Source organism: Netta rufina, assembly GCF_964035555.1.
Source record: "Netta rufina genome assembly, chromosome: 1".
Lineage (NCBI taxonomy): Eukaryota > Metazoa > Chordata > Aves > Anseriformes > Anatidae > Netta > Netta rufina.
Window position 1 is genome coordinate 162,459,337 of NC_140123.1, and position 18,984 is coordinate 162,478,320.

The following is an 18,984-nucleotide window of genomic DNA, read 5'->3' on the forward strand; positions in this document are numbered from 1 at the left end:
AAAGAAATCATGGATAATTAAATAAAACCTGCTATGTTATTGTAGGAGTCTAACATTTTGATTTCAATCACTGTGAAGGTCAGAAAGAGGACAGTGTTGCTAGTGCATGCCACATGAGGAAAATAATGCTTACTGCATCTAAAATCTGTTTCTCCATCCTTACTTTATGTGAGCATTTAATGGGACTTAAAGCTGTTTTTTTTAGGATAGTGCTATGTGTTCGAAAGAAATGTATGTTGTACCTCGAGGCAGCATGTGCTATGAGAACAGTGTAAAGTGCAGTTATCTAGGCTGCTGGTATCAGCTGGTGAACACACCTGGTTGCAATACAACTGTTCTGTGTGAGGCTATATGCTCTTTCTGCCCTGCTGTGCATTTGGTGCTCTGGTTGTGTGAGTGTACGCTGCTTCTCCTTGGGGCTCTCTCCTGGCCACCTGCAGAAGAATTTTTGTGGGGAACAGGGACAAGCTTTGCACGCTAATGCTGAACTGATCCTGTCCTGTAAAGTGAGAGGTCCCAACTTTAACTGGAACTTCATGGGCTTTACAAGATAGACTTTATGCAAGGAAGTGTGATTTAGAGTCAGAAGATCATAAACAGAAGTGTTTTTTTGTGGTTGTGAGTACTGAACCAAAGATACGTAAGGCTAGGACTCCAGTGTACGGAAATCTGTGAGCCAAGGGATTGGTCTCAAAACACACATTCCCAAGGATAGGAGTAAATGTCACTCTCCGAGTAGGTGGATGTGAGAATTTCTCTGGACTTGCTCCTAAAAGCATGGAGAGAAATTGGATAGTGCATGATCTAATATTTTTGGAAAGTAATGAAATGGAAAACTTGCTGGGAAAGTAGAGGAGACTTCAAATTGTGTGTGGTTAAATCCTAAATACGTCTGCATAATAGCATGCAAGAAGGGGGAGCTAGAGAGTAGTGCTTGACTTTCAGAAACTTCATACTTGGTTTGCTCAGCATTACACTTGGTAACTTCTTGGTAAAATTGTGACTGAGCGAAGCATTAGTGCAGGAAGCTCAGGAATGTGCAGAGGAAACGTCTGTTTGGGCAAAGGTGTAACTGAAAAACACATTTGGATTTTTAAAGTGTATTTTTGAGCTTTCCTATTTGTAAAAAGTTGGCGTATGTTGAAGATCATGACCAGAATCAGTAGCTGGATGGTCATACTTATTTCTCAATGCTTGGGGTAAGGAGGGCTGTATCTGTAGGTGTAACTGGCATATCAGTCACGCTTTTCGGGGGGGTCTAGTTGTGTGGTTTTATCTCCAAAAGAAGTACAGAACTAAAGTGAAGTAATAAAATTAGGTGCCTTATACACGTGTGTTTCCTGCAGCAGGTAAAGATGACTTGCTGAGACTAGGTACCACTTAAAATATCCGCACTTTTAGTTCATGAAAGAGGGGGAAAAACACAGAACTGATTGAATATCTCAGTGAGGACTATGTCCATTTTGAGTGTGACAACAACTTTTTTGTTCTTCATTCTTAAACTAACAGAATGGAAGCATACTCAAATGATTGAGCTTAAGAAATGAGTTAAAGTAGTGAATTTTGAAGAAAAACATGCATTTTGGTTCTCTTTCAAAATTCTGATCCAGAAATATTGTACTGTCTGCTTCCCTGGTTAAAACTAGGGTGGTATTTTTGAGCATGTGTATATATTTGGACTTCAGTGTGAATGAGGTGCTGATGAAAAGCATAAATGACTTTACAGAAGTTGTTTGATGTGTGCAGAAAGTTGTATACCTTATAAACCTTGGCAAACACTATTTAAAAATTAATCTTAAGGTTTGGTCTCTGTACCAAAGAAATGGGATGAACAATGAAATGAACCACTCTGTGTAAGAAGCTTTCATTGTTTCTGTTTGATAATTCTGTAACCCCACTGAAAAGTCTGAATGGATGACCTAAATGTTGTTCCAAATCCCTGAGTGGAGGAATAAATTGGTCTTGAACGTGAAGTCCTGAGTTGAATTTGTAGAAGACTTGAAGCAAGCAGTCACTAAAAGGAACTGGCAGAACTTAAGCATACATCATACAATCTAAGTATTTCCTTGTGACCATACAGCTTGAAATACAGGCTAGTAAGTTGTCAAAGAAGTGCTCCCAGGTAGGGAGGCACGTCACCAATAGCATCTTTCGTGTTACTTGTGTGGCTCGTGAGTGGGCAGACAGACTCAAGTTATTAGCAGGTAGTTTTTGGTTTTGTAGATAACTTGTGTGGGGAGGAGGCAAATGGTGGAGAATAGAAATATTAAGAGGTGCAAAATGAAGGTTGTCAAAAATACTAATTGCTTCTTGTGTTTTTTTTTCTTGCAGATTTTCAAGTGCTGACCTTCTTTATCTATTAAGTTATTATAAACTTTTGCTGCTCTGCGAACATATAAAGATGTCTCGCAGCCCTGATGCTAAGGAAGACCCTGTGGAATGCCCCCTTTGCATGGAGCCTCTGGAGATCGATGACATCAACTTCTTCCCTTGCACCTGTGGCTACCAAATCTGCCGTTTCTGTTGGCATCGTATCCGCACTGATGAGAATGGACTTTGTCCTGCTTGCAGAAAGGTAAATATCCTGGAACAGCGGCTTGCCTTGCACATGTCACAAGGCTCTTGCATTGTGTTGGTACCAAAGACATCCTTCGGGGAAACATTCCTCTAGTAATGGCATAGCTCAAGGGTGAGGTGTTGGATCTTTCAGATTCTGTCTGCATACATATCGAAGCCATTGTGCAACTGCTAGTCTTGGTTTATTAAATTCAGAACTGGATTAATAGGGGAAGCTGTGGATCAGAACCAAGGCATGCTGATGCTGGGAGAACTGCCAAAAGTAAAAAGTCCAGTGATTTGGGGTGCTCATGCATTGCCAGAGTCTTTTCAGAAAGGACAGTGAGGGTTTGCAGAGGGCCCAAGGTTCAGCTAAAGTAGCCGAGCTGTCTGAGGCAAGCTTATAAATCACCTGCTTGTTTTGTGGCACTGGAGCTCTTAATCCATTTTTCTGGACGCTAAACATGTAAAAGTTTTTGGAAAATATATCTAATGGTGTTAAATTTTAAAGTTTTTCAAAATCTAGGCTAAGTCTACTTGTCTAGTATTCTGGTCTTGTTGCCAAATGCTTAAAGGTAGTATGTTGAGAGTCACACTTAATTTCTCCCTATCTCTTGATACCTGGCTGGTACTGTGGTTGACCACAAATATAAACTTCAACTTCACTAAGTTGCCCACTTTTCCATCGAATTATTTTCCTTCTCCTTAGTGTTTTACTTAACCTTATTACTTCCTTATCATCGATGTTTAATATAAAATTCTTTCTTGATATCTTCTCTTTAATTCTAACAATACTCCTTGATTGTAACTTTCTTGCCTGGCCTTCCTCTTTGTCTAATCGCAGCTACTTTTGTCAGCTCTTTCTCCTGTTACTTAATTGTGATCGTATCCTCAGTTTATGCCTTTGGCTTCCTGTCTCATGTTACAGCTCCCTTCTCAGACCCTGAGTAATCTTACTTGAGTTCACTATCTTCATTCACTGCCACAGCTTTCTGTAAGCACTTCCAGTCATTTTCTTGTTGTTCTTTTGGGCTTTGGCTACACTAGAGCTCTCTCTACTAACCTGTGTCTGGATGCCACTGCAAGCTTGAAGGCTATCCCACAGCAACATACATTTGTTAACAAATAGCACAAATTTGCTGCAGTATTTGAGCTGTATAATCTACAAGGAAGATCTACCTGTCATCGGCCAAATTGGTCTCCACAAACGATACCTGCTGTAGATGACACATGCTGTTATAGTAGTTCTCATAGTACAAGCAAATTTCTTCTCTGCTGGTACAAACATGAGATTTCTGGAATATCCTTGTTTGTGTAAGTTCCTTCGTGTACCTGGATTTATTATGCTGCTCTTTGCCAACAACTGTTTCAGTCATCTCTGATCATTTATTATTGGAAGTTTGTGGAATATATTGGAAAAATCACAGAATCAGCATGGTATTCACTTCCTCTGGGTATCTGTGGATTCTCTGAAGTACGGATACAGCCACAGCTGAACTATGATGTGGAATAATTTGGCATGTGTTTGGATATGCAAATATTTTGCGGAGTTGGATACAATTTGCTCAGAAAAACTGTTCTGGGAGAAAAGCTGGAATGAGCACTACCTTCAGAAGGAAGCACACCACCAACTATTCCAGGAGAGCAAGGATTCTTCTTTCACAGTCGATGAGGATTATATTCTTGATACTTTCATTTGTGGATTGCAAGATGTTCTTAAGTAGAGCTGCTGCTATTTCACTGGATTGTAGAAGGTCTACGTAGAGGAGGCTGAGGAGTACACTCCTTGTGGCACAAAGATACTGTGGTACCAAGACCCCACTGAGATCCTGGGAATAAACCATTTAGAGCTACCCCATTGATGGCAGCATCAAAGAAGTCTGAAGAAACCACCTTTTGAAGTGTGGAGTGTCTTCTGAACCAGGTATGTGACTTTGATTGCAGTATGTTAAAATATTTCCTGTCTGTGTGTAGTAAGGTTTCTGGGGAAAAGATCTAAGTAGTATTCTAATTCATGTCAACTATGGTGTGCATCAGCTGTGATCACTTAATATGCTGAGGTGCAGAAAATAGCAAAGCAGTAAAATTCTGGCAAATACGTTTATTGTAGGAAAGTTTATAGTAGGTACTATGCTCTCAACAGGCACATCTTGTTTATAATGCATATGCTAATGTAGGATTCCTACTGCAAAATGGAATGTGAATATATGTATATGAAAGCAAGGACTCATATTAAAGCATATGAGTATGTCATGCACAATTACTTAATAGAAAACTGCTCTTGGTGCCAAGGGTGGCGAGTGCAATTAAAGTTCTCCGATGGTTTGCTCCTGTGTGAAGAAGAGCAGTGAAGTTTCTTATCTGGGGATTTTGGCTGAAAGATTTGGGGAAGACTTTTGAAACGAGTCCATCATAAAATAATAGCTATTCTCTTGAGTGCTGTCTGCTGTACATTTGATAGACCTTGATTGTGCCTTGTATATGTACTGTTATTTTCCTAAGCATCTCTAACTTGCTTCTAACTGAAAAGATGTTACCTTGCATTATTCTCTACCAAGGAGAAACTATTTCTACGTACTTGAACTGATATATAGCTTAACATATGCATGTGCAGACTATGCTCACGTGGCAGCAGTCACTTGGGTTAGCATGCCTGAAATTTTCTCCTGTTAGTAATGGTAGTAGCCACACATTTGCTTTGCATTGTGAGAGTGAAGGAGTAGAGTGACGCAAACTTGAATGTTGGATGGAAACTGGTATTTGTTAGTCTAAACATATTAAAGGCATTGTAAGCTTTATGTGGCTTTTGAAATGCTCACATATTGGTTTTGCTTATTTCATTAATGACAAAAAGTGGTTCCTTAAACAGAGCTGACCTGTTCAAGTTACCGATTCCATTCAGAATTGTAGGTCTAGTCAATTGTAAGATGCTAAGCAAGCGTTCCTGTTCTTTCCAGTCAATTGGTTTCTTAACTGTGAGTGAAATAGTCACTCACTAGTCAAATTAAAATGAAAATATGCTGTTCTCAAAAGAGATTTCTGCAGCCAAAAGCAGGTTTACAGGTCAGCAGACTCACTGGTTTCACTTGTAAAGCCAGGGATTTTTTTGTGGTGATTTTTTCTTTAATATATTCAGTGGCATAGGTACTATTTTTGTATGAATAATGTCTATTATTTTAGTCATAGTGCTTTAATAGAGCATAGCACTCAGACCTTAATGTCAGTTGTTAACATTTCTAAATCTCCCAAATGGGATGGCTTCAAAAAAAACCCAAACACTAACAAAAAAAAAAAATGCGTAACTCCTTCACTTCAATCTCAAATGCTCTGCCCTTCACCAAATAGTATAGTTTGATATTCTGCTGTTCTCGTAGCATGGCTTTGTCTTTTCTCCATTTCCTTGACTTAGTAAGTCTTTTTCCTACTACATTGTATTGAAGATAAGATAGTGAACTTACGACCGAAAAACTAAAATGTTTTAAACATGTTCATGTTTGTTTCTCCTACTCCTGTCTGTAGGAGCAGTCTTCAAATGTCGGTTGTTTCCTTCTGTGCTTTTAATCCCGTAACTGAATAGTTTAGTGCAACAATTTGTATTTAGAAACTGCTAATTTTTATTGTAATAAGTATAATGTATATTATGCATAAACCTTATTGACTTTCTCTGTATTTCTCATTTCAGAGCCTATTTGATAGCAAGGAAACAACTGGGAGATGTTGGTACATCCATTGTGTGGAAGGAATGTGACCCCATCTGGGAATGACAAAAGCAAAGTGCTTGATTAAATCCCAGCTCAGCTCTCAACAATTGGGAAAATGTGGGGAAAAAGTCTGAAAGAAAACAAAAGTTAAATTACAAGACAAGCTTAGTCAGGAAGACTAAGAATTCATCAAGGGCCATCTCTGATAAAAGACATGAGACTACAGAAGAGCCATTTGAACTTTTTCTTGTAGGACTACCAGCAACTCACAGTTAGTGTAAACAAAGTCTGGTCACTTTCCGTGTTGGCAGATCGTGTTCAGGTGGCTTCCATGGGTTTTGCTGAAGAGGATTTGTATAACTGAAGTGGAGGGTATCAGCTAAGTTTAGACAGCAGATCTGTGATGTCAACATCTCTTAATGTCTTGTATCTGAAGATACATAAACGCTGATGACGTTTGATGTAGCTACTTTGCTTGGATCTCAAATCCTCTGCTAGCTAAGGAGATGGTCACAGTAAGCAACTATCATCTTTGCCTCTTGGCCACTGGGAACAGCTAGGCCCCTGTTTTCCACCATACAAAACAGAATTAGATTCGTGCTTGGCCAAGGTGTCTTTTTTTTTTTAAAAAGAAAAGTCATGGCTAATGGCATGTCCACTTCTGCAGCTGCAAGACTGGTGGTCTTCTCTTTGTTTTCTAGGGTTGGACGGAGTAAACAGCAAGTGAAATGATACTTCGAGATGCATTGATAGCCAATCCACCTTGCTTGGCTTTCACAGTCATTTTCCGCTATCCTTTGATACTTATATTCTGTCCATAGTTGAACTGTCACCTGAGTACATGAACTTGTGGGAAGCAGTCACTCTGAGGATGAAGTCATTTATTGACCTATTCTATTTGTAAAATGGCTTTGTCCTTATTTGACACAGGATTTTTCCTGTCCCTATTTTGAATGAGAGTTTTAAGACTCAAATTTTCTTAGCACCGACAGCATTTGAGAAGATCATTTTATGCATATTTGCTTCCCTCCTTAAATGTACAGTATCCCTTAATCTCTCATCATGCTACACATTAAGTATAGATAGGAGTATCTTCTATCACATCTTAGAACTGGGTTTCTGATTCAGTTTTGGGACTCAGAGGTGCATAGATTCATTCACAAGTCCTGAAAGTCATGATGCCCAACTATCCATATTCCATAGAACCATTAAATATGGCATAGGAGCGATAAGCATACATATGTAACATTTTGTGTATAATACAGCACTACAGTACCTCGTGAGAACTTCTGATTGTGTTGCTCAAGCGATTAGTGTTATCCATGGTAGCAAAGAAATGATGAAAATCCTCAATCAGGTGGTCTTGTACTACCTGCTGAGAAGACATTTTTGTTCCCTGATTCTTGAAGTTACTGCTGTTTAGTGCCTCCTGGTAGTTCTCATGCTCTTCTGTACAAATAGGGAGCAGTGTTTTTACTATGGACAAGTAAATATTCTGCTCAGGTTTATGCTTGAGCTATGCAGTATGATTGCAGACTTGTGTTCAGGACTTCTCTGTACAGCAATTTGCTAGTGGAAGGAACATGTTTCTCATTTGATAATACACTTTTAATGTAGCTATTCTTGGCAAGAAAGAAGCTGATCAACTTTGGCACTGCTTGCTGTAGTTTTCTCGGGTCTTTAGGGGCCTCACTGAACCTCCTGAAGACCATGAATTTTTCATTTCTTTCATAGTACCAGAGAGCAACACACTTGAATGCCTTGCCTTGCATAGGATGAAATCTGGAGAAGAAGTTCAGTCAGTGAAAGGCTGGTTTGTGGGGATCATACCACATTGCTTGGTGTAGGGCATGCTATTTTAGTTTTGGAGCCAAATCTACCCTGTACTAGTGCATTTATTTTCTTCCCATTTTTACCTGAGCTCAGCTTGACCATCATAGCTGAATTAGCTCTCTTTGTCAAGCAATGTGGAATTAATTATGTGTCTCTGAAGACCTTCTTGTATACATGTGTTGAAGCTCAAGATAATCATCAGCTATAGCTCATCTCAAATGACCTTACTAACGTGGATCCTTGTTCTTCAAATTATTGTTAAATGTTCATTAAGTGAAATCTGTATGAAGTATTGAGTGTTACTTGTGCATGACAACTTTCTGAGGAACAGTATAGTCCTAACTTGTTCTGAAAGGGCAACGTGAGTCCTTAGTGTGTTTTCATGCCAAGGTCTTAAGTGTGTACCTCTGGCTAACACTAGGTATCTTACAAGTTTAAATTGCTTTGTGATACTAAAAGCAGGTTCCAAGGAACTTAGTGCGTAACCTTGATACAGTCTGATGAAGTTGACCACTATTTTCAGAAGATGTCTCAAGTATAGCGTAATGATGCTGGACTGAACTTAAACTGTAAAATGGATCTTGTTTTGTTTGGAGATACGCTCAGACCATCGGGTCTTAGAACTAGTCAGTGGCTCATTCAGTAGCATCACACAAGTATGGGGAATACATGCTTTTAAACTAACCCTTATTTTCATCTGCTGTAGGCTTTCTCGGGTTGTTTAGTATGACGTTTGTTATTCTCCTGTTAACAGAGACAGAGGACAGTCAGGGAAAATTTAAGTACATTTTTGTTGAACATTGAAACCTTTTTGTTATGGTAGTACAGGCAATGAACTTGGTGTAACATATTGGTGAGCTTAAGTTCTTTACCTCAAGTCTTTACCTTAGCGCATATATCCTGTATTCTTGTTTTTAATTCATCTTCAATGCTTAGGAAAAATTCTTGTTTTTTATATACCTTCTTCTGTGCTTAGCATTGCTGTGTACATGAAATATGAAATTTAACTTTTCAGTCTAAAAAGGATGAGATGGGTAAGGAATATGGAAGTACTTTGAGAAGCAATGTGGGACAGAAAACATTTCACTGTTGTCTGCAAGATGGGGCTAAAATAGTGCCTTTATACCACTAGGCACATAACCTGCACAAATAAAGCAGTGTTCCTGTGCCACAGACATTTTTCTTCCTGTTAGTTACTTTTGAGATCAAAATCTACAGTTGTCTGTTTCAGGAGTTATCTGTAGATGTATCTTTAGAGTTATCTATAGATAATTTAGAGGTTAAAATGTACCTTTGTGCAGGGAAGACAACCTCAAGTTTCAAACTGACACACAAGCGTGGCAAGAACACTATTAAATCAATATGCAGTTAGCTGTGCTGAAACCTGTCTCATTGCTAGGAGAAGTTAACTGTGTAAAGACTGAGGCATGTAATGGTGTTACTGTAAATCTCAGTCACTGAAGTTACAATTTTGTTTAGATTTCTTATCTCCTAGTCTTCATGTTTGTTAATACATTTAAATATTCAAATCAGTATCAGACAAATATAATGCAAATATACAGGGCACTCTGTGTCACCCTACTTACTATGCCATGTTAGTGAAATCTTAACAGGATGTTTTGGCTGTCATGTTGCAGCTGCTTCTAGTGTTACTAGACTGAATAGGCAGCTCAGTTAGAATGCAGTTCTTGCTTACGTCAGTATTATAGCCATAAATTGGAGAATTCTATGGAAATTTGCAAGATGTTCCCTATTCTCTAAAGGTCTCAGTGTGCTACTTTTACGATATGGCTGGCCATAACAATTAGAATGGTATAACAGGAGAAATATATTCATGTGTTAAAATGTCTGGATTAGTGATTTTCAAATGTTTGTTATATGTGTTGTTCTTAATTATATTTGTTATATCTAGCCATACCCAGAAGATCCAGCAGTGTACAAACCACTCTCCCAGGAAGAGCTGCAAAGGATAAAAAACGAAAAGAAACAGAAACAAAATGAGAGGAAACAGAAGATATCAGAGAATCGCAAACATTTGGCCAGTGTACGGGTTGTACAGAAGAACCTTGTCTTCGTGGTAGGGTTATCTCAGCGCCTAGCAGATCCAGAGGTGAGCACTTGACACTTGCAGATCTTGCTCTTAACTTACTGTCAGGAAACCACTGGAACATCCTTGTGCCTACCCTTGCCTGTCTGTAGTGGGTACTAAATGAAGCAGCTTTCAAAAGGTTCTGTGATACTGATGCTTTTCTTAAGAAAACTACTGAGCTTCCTACTCCAAAATAGTTGTTTTTGAGAGTATGGATGCTTTATTTTTAAGGAAATTGTTCTATGTATTCATTAAAGAGCTTGATGTTGAGCTTAAAAGGAGTTTAACACTTTTAGTTACTCGCTTTCCTATGCTAGATCTGCTGGCACAACACAGCTGTGTCAGCGCAGCACTGCCTATTCTAAAATGGGAGCCAATTCAGACTATAAAGAACAAATATTTGTAGCACAAATCTGTAAGGACAGAAGAAAAAAGTCAACAGCTGAAGTATACCTAGGAAGGAGCACAAGAGTAATGTCACTTGAAGAAAAAATTAGTAACAGAAGGACCCAGGAAAGAGTTGGCTTACTACTCTATCATTACAAAGAAGCTTTTCATTTGGGGAAACTGTTTTAAACTGGCTTAAAAACCAGCATTTTTAATAATGCTTTATTCACTTCCATCATCCATCAGCTGCAGATGGCTAATGAAATTAGTGCTAATGAGTAAGAGTACCTTGAATTAGAATGTGGAAGGAATGTACCACAAGATAAATAGATGTCTTCAAAAGTACTGTGCCAAGTTAAATTCACCTGATTGGACTAAACTGTCTGGAGAAACCTCAGATATAAGTGCCTGAGGATTTGCTGAGACTGGGCCACATTCTGGTAGGCTGGAAAAGAACAAATGTAAAACACTGTTTTTAGTGGAGGGAAGTAGGATAGGAAGCAAAGAGAAAATCAGTTAAACTGATACATTCTTGTCAAAATTGTAGTGTTTTAGGTTATAGCAGCAAGTTAACTGCAATAACACAAAGCCAGGCCAGCACTGACAGTTGCTTGCAATTTGTTACTAAAAAATGTATTAAGTTGATTTGACCAGAGTGGATTTACAAAAGGAAATAATATACACAACTATTTTGTTTAACCTCAGATAGTTTCATACTGGCTTTTTCACTTAATAAGTGGGAGGGTTGTATTAGGTTTTGTGGTGGTCAGTATTTTCACAGATATACCAAAGAATAATGGGTGTTTTCTGAACACTGCATATAATACCCAGATACCTTGATTTCACAGAAACCTAGCCTGAAAGAGAGAGATGAGAGAAATTAAAAAAAAAAAAAAAAGGCTTCAATATATTCAACCTTAGTTGAATATAACAGGCAAAAAACTTGTGTACAAATAAAGATTTGGAAGGGGAGACTGGCAGCTATTTAATGTTTCTGAAAATAGATCTGTGGATCGTAATGGAGTGTACAGGTGGATCCACTTCTGTTGACATGCTCTTGTGAAAATGTGACAGCCATGCTGCCATACATTATCAGGTGTGCCATCTGTAAAACACTTGAAGAAATCCTTCCCCTTAGGACTGCCAGTCTCCTCTGGAATGGTGCCCAAAGGTGGCCTTTCAGGAGCAATGTAAATCAGCTGAAGAACAGTCAGAAGAGACCAGTGAGAGTTTCTAGTTGAATGTACGATGTGCTCTGTACTACTTCAGGGCTTCAGTGTGATTAATACTGCTTGATCTTGAAGATGTTGATGCTTCCTGAAGAAGGGAGACAAGGTGGTTAGGTGAAGTTCTTGGATCAGTACAGTTTAACTGTATTATAAGATAAATCTGAAGATGTAGTTGGGGAAACAAATGGTCCTTTCTTCCTCTCAGCTTATGTAGGCTCAGTCTGAGTAGTCACTTCTTCCCATCACAGGGAAAGAAAAAGAAAGGCTTTTGGTAGCGGTCTCTCAGATATTGCCAATTCCATTGGCACACAGGTAACCATTATTCAACAAAGTTACTTAGTATGCTAAAGATGTTTCTGCTTTGCATAGAATCCCCAAATAGTTATTACTTAACTGATGCAGCGAAAGGCAGGGCAGGATTTTTTCCTTCTGGTGTGTAATATTCAGTCATGTTTCAGTGCAATGTTGTTTCTGCAACATCTTTTCTTGCCCCATGTGAAGTGTCATAGTGTTTTCCTATACATAGCCTTAAGTTTTTTTTTGAAAGATGTAGACTCTCTCAAGTTAGTTAATTTTACTCTGCTTCTCTTGGTGTGGAACAAGTGAGTCAGAATTCATCTTTTTTTCTTTTTCTGGCAATTAATACATCTGAATGCAAGTTTTAAGGTGGCTATTTTAAAATCGCAATTCATGTGATTCTGAATTTTTCCTATTTCATGATGAATGGGATATATATTGCCAGAGCTGGGTTTGGGTAATTTGGATACCAAAACTAAAAATAAAACACCAGGTTGAATATCCTTCATTTAAATTCTTGAGTGCAGTGGCAAAGCACTTTGTCTTGCAAGTAACTGCATTTCTCACTGGAAAAGAAATCTACATCTGTTTGTCTTATTTGTAGGAAAGATGTGGGTTTCATTAATTACAGACACAAATAAGTACAATCCCATACAAATTGCAGTTAACTTTCCAATATACCTCTCTAACTTTCTTTTTTTCTTTTTGTAGGTTTTGAAACGACCAGAATATTTTGGGAAGTTCGGTAAAATACATAAAGTTGTCATTAATAACAGCACATCATATGCAGGCTCACAGGTAAGGCTGTAGAAGCTCTTGTGACTTCGATTCCTACAGAGAAAATACATGTTTGTCCTGTGAATCCACGGAACTATTCTTATTTAAGCAGTAGGTTAAAGTACTACAAAGAAAATATATAATATTGCAAAACCAGAATTATTGTACTAGCTGAGGCATTGTCCAAACAGTTTCAAAGTTCACTTGGAAGATGCAGAGCAAGTAGAAAGATGAAAAATCGGTAGGCAGGATGAGAATCTTCAAAGCAGCAGAAACATGGCATTTTTTCACTATTCTGCATTTCATGGACAAAACACCAGTAATTATTTTCAGAACCTTAAGCAGAGTTTTGATGCATTTGTTCTTTTCCTTATTCTTCATGCATCAAATCTAAATTCTCATGAATTGTTTTTGTCTACTTTCAAAAATGTCTGGCCTCAAATATACCAATTTCTGAAGTGAGCTACTATAAAAGCAACTTTAATGCTCAGGTCTGTCTGGAAAAAAAAAAAAATGGCATGTTTTCTTTCTAGGGTCCAAGTGCCAGTGCATATGTAACCTACATCCGGTCAGAAGATGCTCTCAGAGCCATACAGTGCGTCAATAATGTGGTGGTAGACGGCAGAACACTCAAGGTGGTAATGCTTTTACATTTTTATATATGTGCTAGGATACTGATATCAGTGCATACTGTAAAATTTTATTTGTATAGATGAGCTTATGTTCCTGAATAAAAATATCCAGTTTAGTGGGCTACTGATTCTTCTATCTATTTTCTTACCATTAATCACAGCATGGAAGTTTAGTGAGCTTCCAACATGTGATGCTTGAGGGTTGGCAGGTAGATTCAGAGCAGAAGTTTGAGACAGATGTACCACTTCCCCTTTGTCACTGTGGCTTTTTTTGGTAAAACTTAAAAAGATTGTCTGAAAACCTGTTTATTTTCTTCTACAGAGCATTTCTGTAGTCCAAATACATGAAGTAATATTAGAGAGGAGTGTACCTCTGCAGTAGTCTTTGTGATAGTGTTTGAGCTTTTCCTTTCTCATCCTCAAAATTTCTATCAAGTTAATGTCCTTTTTCCAAAATGTTCTTGTAGTAAACCTGCCTTTATCTCAAGCATTCTGTTTCCATTCAAAAGGGGGTGGGGTGTCTTGGGAGGAAAGAATATCCCAAAAGTCAAGCCTAGGTTTACTATGTAAGCCTAAAGCTTACTGTGTCATGAAATCTACACTTGTCTGACTTCACTCGCTTTTTAGTTTTTTGTTTTGTTTTTAAATATGCTTCACTTCATTGATTAGACTTGTTTGTTTTTCTCCTAACAGACTTGTACTTCATTTGCTCTATAATGCATGTAAAATCAATGGGATGTGATGGTCTGTGCTCAGCCATCTTAAAATTCGTGCTGTGATGTCATATGATTTTAAGTATTTTTTTTTAAAAGCCTCTCAAAAGCTCTGTAAGAAATATTTCTTTTTTTTCTTGGTGTCTGTATAAACATAGGGGCAACAGAAAATTGGTTAATATTCATTTCCTGACCCTGTTACAGAATATTAACCAGTTGAATGTAATACAGACTTATAACTACTTCATTCGTTATTTGCATTCATAATCATAAGGAGCCAAATATTTACTGAGGCTCTTATTTTGGTGTTTGTTTAGATTAGGTGAAAACAGAAGTACGTTCTAATTATCTAATGCTTAAGCATATGGATTTCTTACAGATAAACTTTAGTCCATCTTTATCAAAAATGCATTATGATAGAACTCCAAATCTTGATGGAATATTTTTTTTGTAAATATAACAGTTTTTTCTCCTTCTATTGTAAATGACAGCCTTACCATCTGGTACTTAATTTAGCTAACGAATCTTTTCTTTTTCTTCAGGCATCATTAGGTACAACAAAATACTGCAGTTATTTTCTAAAAAATATGCAGTGTCCAAAACCAGACTGTATGTATCTACATGAGCTGGGAGATGAAGCAGCCAGTTTCACAAAAGAAGAAATGCAGGTAAATAATGATTGTGAAACACATGAAATAAGGCATATATATATTTTCTTGTGTATAATTTAGTCCTTTATTTATATAATGCAGTCTTTTGCAGAATGTTACTGCACAATTGATTTTTGAGTTAGAAAAGGTGCTTAGGTACTTCACTAGTTAGAACTTCACCAGTTAGGTATTGAAAGCAAGCAGTTAGCTAAATTTTTAGTCATGCATTGCCTTGAAAGGGTCTAAATGTTGCTAAGACAAAAACACAAACTCTTAATCAAGAATTCATGTAAACTTGAGTTAACTACTTGCCTTTTCTTCATACCAGTATGGGGTAATGTTATTTTAGATCTCTGTAAAAGTGGTCAAGGCTTTCTGGTAGGTTTTGTGTATGTGGTCAGTTATCATGGCTTAAGTATTGTATTGTGACTCAACCATGCTATCTGAATTCTGATACATCTTTTAGCTTATGAAAGGTATAGAAAGCATTTGAAAATATAATATTGAAAGTAACTATAATAGCCCATAAATAATGATGAAGTTTTGTATGGCAATTTTAACAGCAGAATAATTATCTGGAGTAGGGAAGCAAGTAAATGCCTTAATTCCTCTATAGTGGTGCATTATGAAGTCTTTAGAATTTGTCCCTCTACACAAGGTATGATAAGGCTTTTAAACTCAACCTTAAGGATGCCTGCCTTGCATCCATGTTACAGTTTTTGCGTGTGGTCTCACCATGGAGGGAGGTGGTCCACACCATCAGTGCTAGCACGAATGTTGTACGAGCAGATTTTATTTCATGTGCTGGTCTGATTTGAGGCAGGGAAAGAAGAATGTCTATCTAAGCATTTTTTTCACAAAGTAGAAGTTACTTTTGAGAATTTCCGTTATTTTTCTGAAATTAAAGAAAATACCGTGCTGGTTTAGATGAGTAGTCTCTGCAGTTTATATATAGTCTCCAATGATGAGTTTAAGTAAAAAATCAAGGAGACCCTGCAAACCAGGCTACTTCTGTATTCTACCCTACTACTACTTCCTACTACTTCCCTGTATATCTACCACCACTTACATGTCAAACATGTCAATAGACAGGAGCATACCCTCAGAAATGTATAGGCTTTCTAGTTTCTTAGGATTGTCAGTCATTAATTTAGTTAAACGATTTTGAACCTACTGGATCTCTACTTGATGTAGACATCAAGTCTACAGCCTTTTGTGGCAGCAAGTCCCAGAATTTCACCATTGTCTAAAGCACTTCCTTTTGCTTGTGTTAAACTGATTACTATTTAGTTTTGTCAAGTGTCCCCTAGCTGTAGCATTGCAGTTCTTGCTAAAAGCATAACCCTTATTTATGTTAGCTATTGCTTTTATGGTGTTGTAGAACTTGATTTTTACCTTTCTCAGCCTTCTACCCAAATTGCAGATTTTCTGGTGGTTTAAACTTCTGTAAATCAGTTTCTCCCTTTCTGTGATAACTTCTGTTGTCCTTCTCTGTACCTCTGTGCCCTTCTTAGGACGCAGAGACCAGACACATCATATTCATGATGCAGGGGCAGCAAAGCTTAATATAGTAGTCATCAATGATAATCCCTTTAAGTGCCCTCCCTAATAATGCTCAGCACATTTTAGGGTTTGGTTGTCAGTGCGTAACAAGCTAGTGGTTTCAGAGATATGTTGGCAATGACTTGAGTATCTCTTTCCTCAGTTCTAACAGCCAGTTCAGAGGTCAATAGGGTGTCAGTATAGGTTAACTTTATATAGTACAGATGTTAAAAGGTTAACTTTCCCTAGGTGTGTTACCTGACCTGTTTCTGTGGTGAAGCTTCTTTGCTAGCTTTTTGCATGTTTGCTGGGGGCTGTGGGTTTCCTTTGGAGTTCATCGTTATCAGCATGGTAGTTTACCGCCCAAAAGAGATTGGTATCATCAGCAAAGAATTTGCTGTTCACTCCTTTGTCATCCTGACTGATGACATTACATAAAACTGATGCCAGTCATCGGTTCTCATTGCTTGCTTCTGCATCCAGTTATCAGTCTTACCTTTCGTCTTTCTTTCTTTGAACTGTGTAAGAACTGTTTCTTTATCCCAGGGCAAATTTGTAAATAACCTTTTGGAGTGAAATCTTAAAGGATTATTTGAAAAGCTCATGGTTTCTCTGTGTTGGTGCTTATTGACACCATCATGAAACTCCGTATCAGTGAAGTAGGATTACCCTTTATAGATGACTAATCTATAGTCATGTTGACGCGTTGTCAACAGACTGGTCATCCATGTTCTTGTATCTTTCTTCATTACTTTTTTTTAAGATGGAATTTGTCTTCTGACGAGGGATGGAGGTTGAACTCAGCAGCCTGTTCACAGGCTGTTGAGTTCAAGGCTGTGTCCTGTACACCTCTTTTTGTAGAAGTCAGTTATATTGGCAGTCTGTCAGTCCTCTGGTGCAGCTGCCAGTTAAAAGTGATAGGCTTACATACCTTCGTCAGCAATTTGCTTTTGCACGTGATCTTTGCTACTTAGGTGAGTGTTCCTTTTCTTGTTCCTTGTTACACTACTTAATTTTTATTTCATTTCATATTGCTTTCTTGGCAATCATTGAAAAGTGCGTTGCATTTTTAGTGCATGATCCAGCTGAGCTTGAAGTAATGAAAAGCCAAGGAAGCTGGAGATTCAGTGAATTTACATGTACATTCCTTCTCATTAAATGGATATTGTCTGTCCGGTGTCATGGATATTTTGATTCTCTAATAAAAAATGTCAATGGATAAACTTCTAGGTTCCACAGTTGTTAAGAGAGTTCAGTGTTGTGACAAACTGGAAAGAACTGGTACAACTCCAGGAAGTCTCTAAAGGTGAAGTTGGGAATTTAGATGAGACAGGTTGGAGATTCTAGTCTTTGCTTCTGCATTAATTTGTTAGGAGTTTGTCAGGAGTTGACCTCTTAAGCTGGTACAGATCAATTACTAAAGTTCGGGATTATTTACAAACGTATAAAACTAGTGTCCATTTATTGTGAGTCTCTCTTTCCTTGTAGGCGGGTAAGCACCAAGAATATGAACAGAAACTACTGCAAGAATTATACAAATTAAACCCCAACTTTCTTCAGTTATCTACGGGTACAGTTGACAAGAACAAGAACAAAGTGACAGCACTGCAGAGGTACGATGCGTAAGTACTGATGCTGGACTACCTAGCAATGCTTTCTTTCCAATTATTCCACAGAAAACATGCTTGTTCCTATTACTTCCCTTAAGTTGCCCACTCTTTTTGGTGTGTGTTATGGGAAAAACTCGAATGTTGTTTATTCCTGTGAAGTTAGAGGTATTCACACTGCTTTGCTCTAATACTGAGTCTTACTTGGTTTAAAAAAAATATCTGCTATGTGAATTTTGGATCACTTGTGTTCTTAAAGAAGAACTTTGATTTAATATTTGCACAAGTACATATGGTAATGATTCTTAAAGAACAGACATTAACTTTTTGGGATGGAGATGAATGAAGTCTACTCACAACTGAGTATAAGACACCTTATTGCCTTGATGCATGTTTCTTATTGTGCCTTCATATCATGACTTGGAGTGCAGTTCTTGTATTTGGTGTAAAGACCTTGGAAACTGAAATGGAAATGATCGCTTTCTTTGACTAAGAATTCACAAGATGTGAATAAAAGACTCCTTGCCTTCACCTAGTAAACTTCAATAATTTATTTTCACTGTTTTAATTGTGGATAGCACTATTGTTTGTTATAATAATATTCTGTTGAAGTAGTTTCTTTTCAGTAAGTTATGAAAAGATTTCTGCCCATATGAGTACAATCATACAAACGTGAATGAAAGCCTAAGGTTATCAGTCCTCATGTAAGTTACCTACTCGGATCTTGTATTTAAGATACATAAAAACTGTTAGTAAATTCTTTCATTTTTTCTATAGTAGTCTCATTATTAATTATGAATTGGAGCTTGGCCAGTCTGTGGTTTAGCACTAAGGCCAGTCTAATGTTTTAGCACTTGTGGAAAAAATTGCATGTTCCTCTAAAGGCAAGAAGTAGTCAGTCTGGAGCTGATTTCTCTTATCACCTCAGCACCATCATTACAATGCAATCTGTTCTTTGCTGACGGCTGGGC

The 18,984-nt window shown here is 37.7% G+C and overlaps 1 protein-coding gene across 6 annotated transcripts in view; it reads left to right on the forward strand.

Annotated features, from left to right (window-relative positions):
• CNOT4 (CCR4-NOT transcription complex subunit 4) overlaps nucleotides 1-18,984 on the forward strand; it is a 73,466-nt gene that overhangs the window by 29,913 nt on the left and 24,569 nt on the right. For 4 of the 6 annotated variants that reach the window (XM_084306891.1, XM_084306890.1, XM_084306889.1 and 1 more), the window contains exons 2-7: nucleotides 2,332-2,575; nucleotides 10,003-10,200; nucleotides 12,804-12,890; nucleotides 13,403-13,504; nucleotides 14,757-14,882; nucleotides 17,895-18,019. In XM_084306891.1, coding sequence (XP_084163017.1) covers nucleotides 2,402-2,575; nucleotides 10,003-10,200; nucleotides 12,804-12,890; nucleotides 13,403-13,504; nucleotides 14,757-14,882; nucleotides 17,895-18,019 — 812 coding nt within the window. In that variant the 5' untranslated portion in view covers nucleotides 2,332-2,401. Of the gene's footprint in view, nucleotides 1-2,331; nucleotides 2,576-10,002; nucleotides 10,201-12,803; nucleotides 12,891-13,402; nucleotides 13,505-14,756; nucleotides 14,883-17,894; nucleotides 18,029-18,984 lie in introns of all 6 variants that reach the window. The other 2 variants (XM_084306888.1, XM_084306892.1) reach the window with 1 other exon arrangement.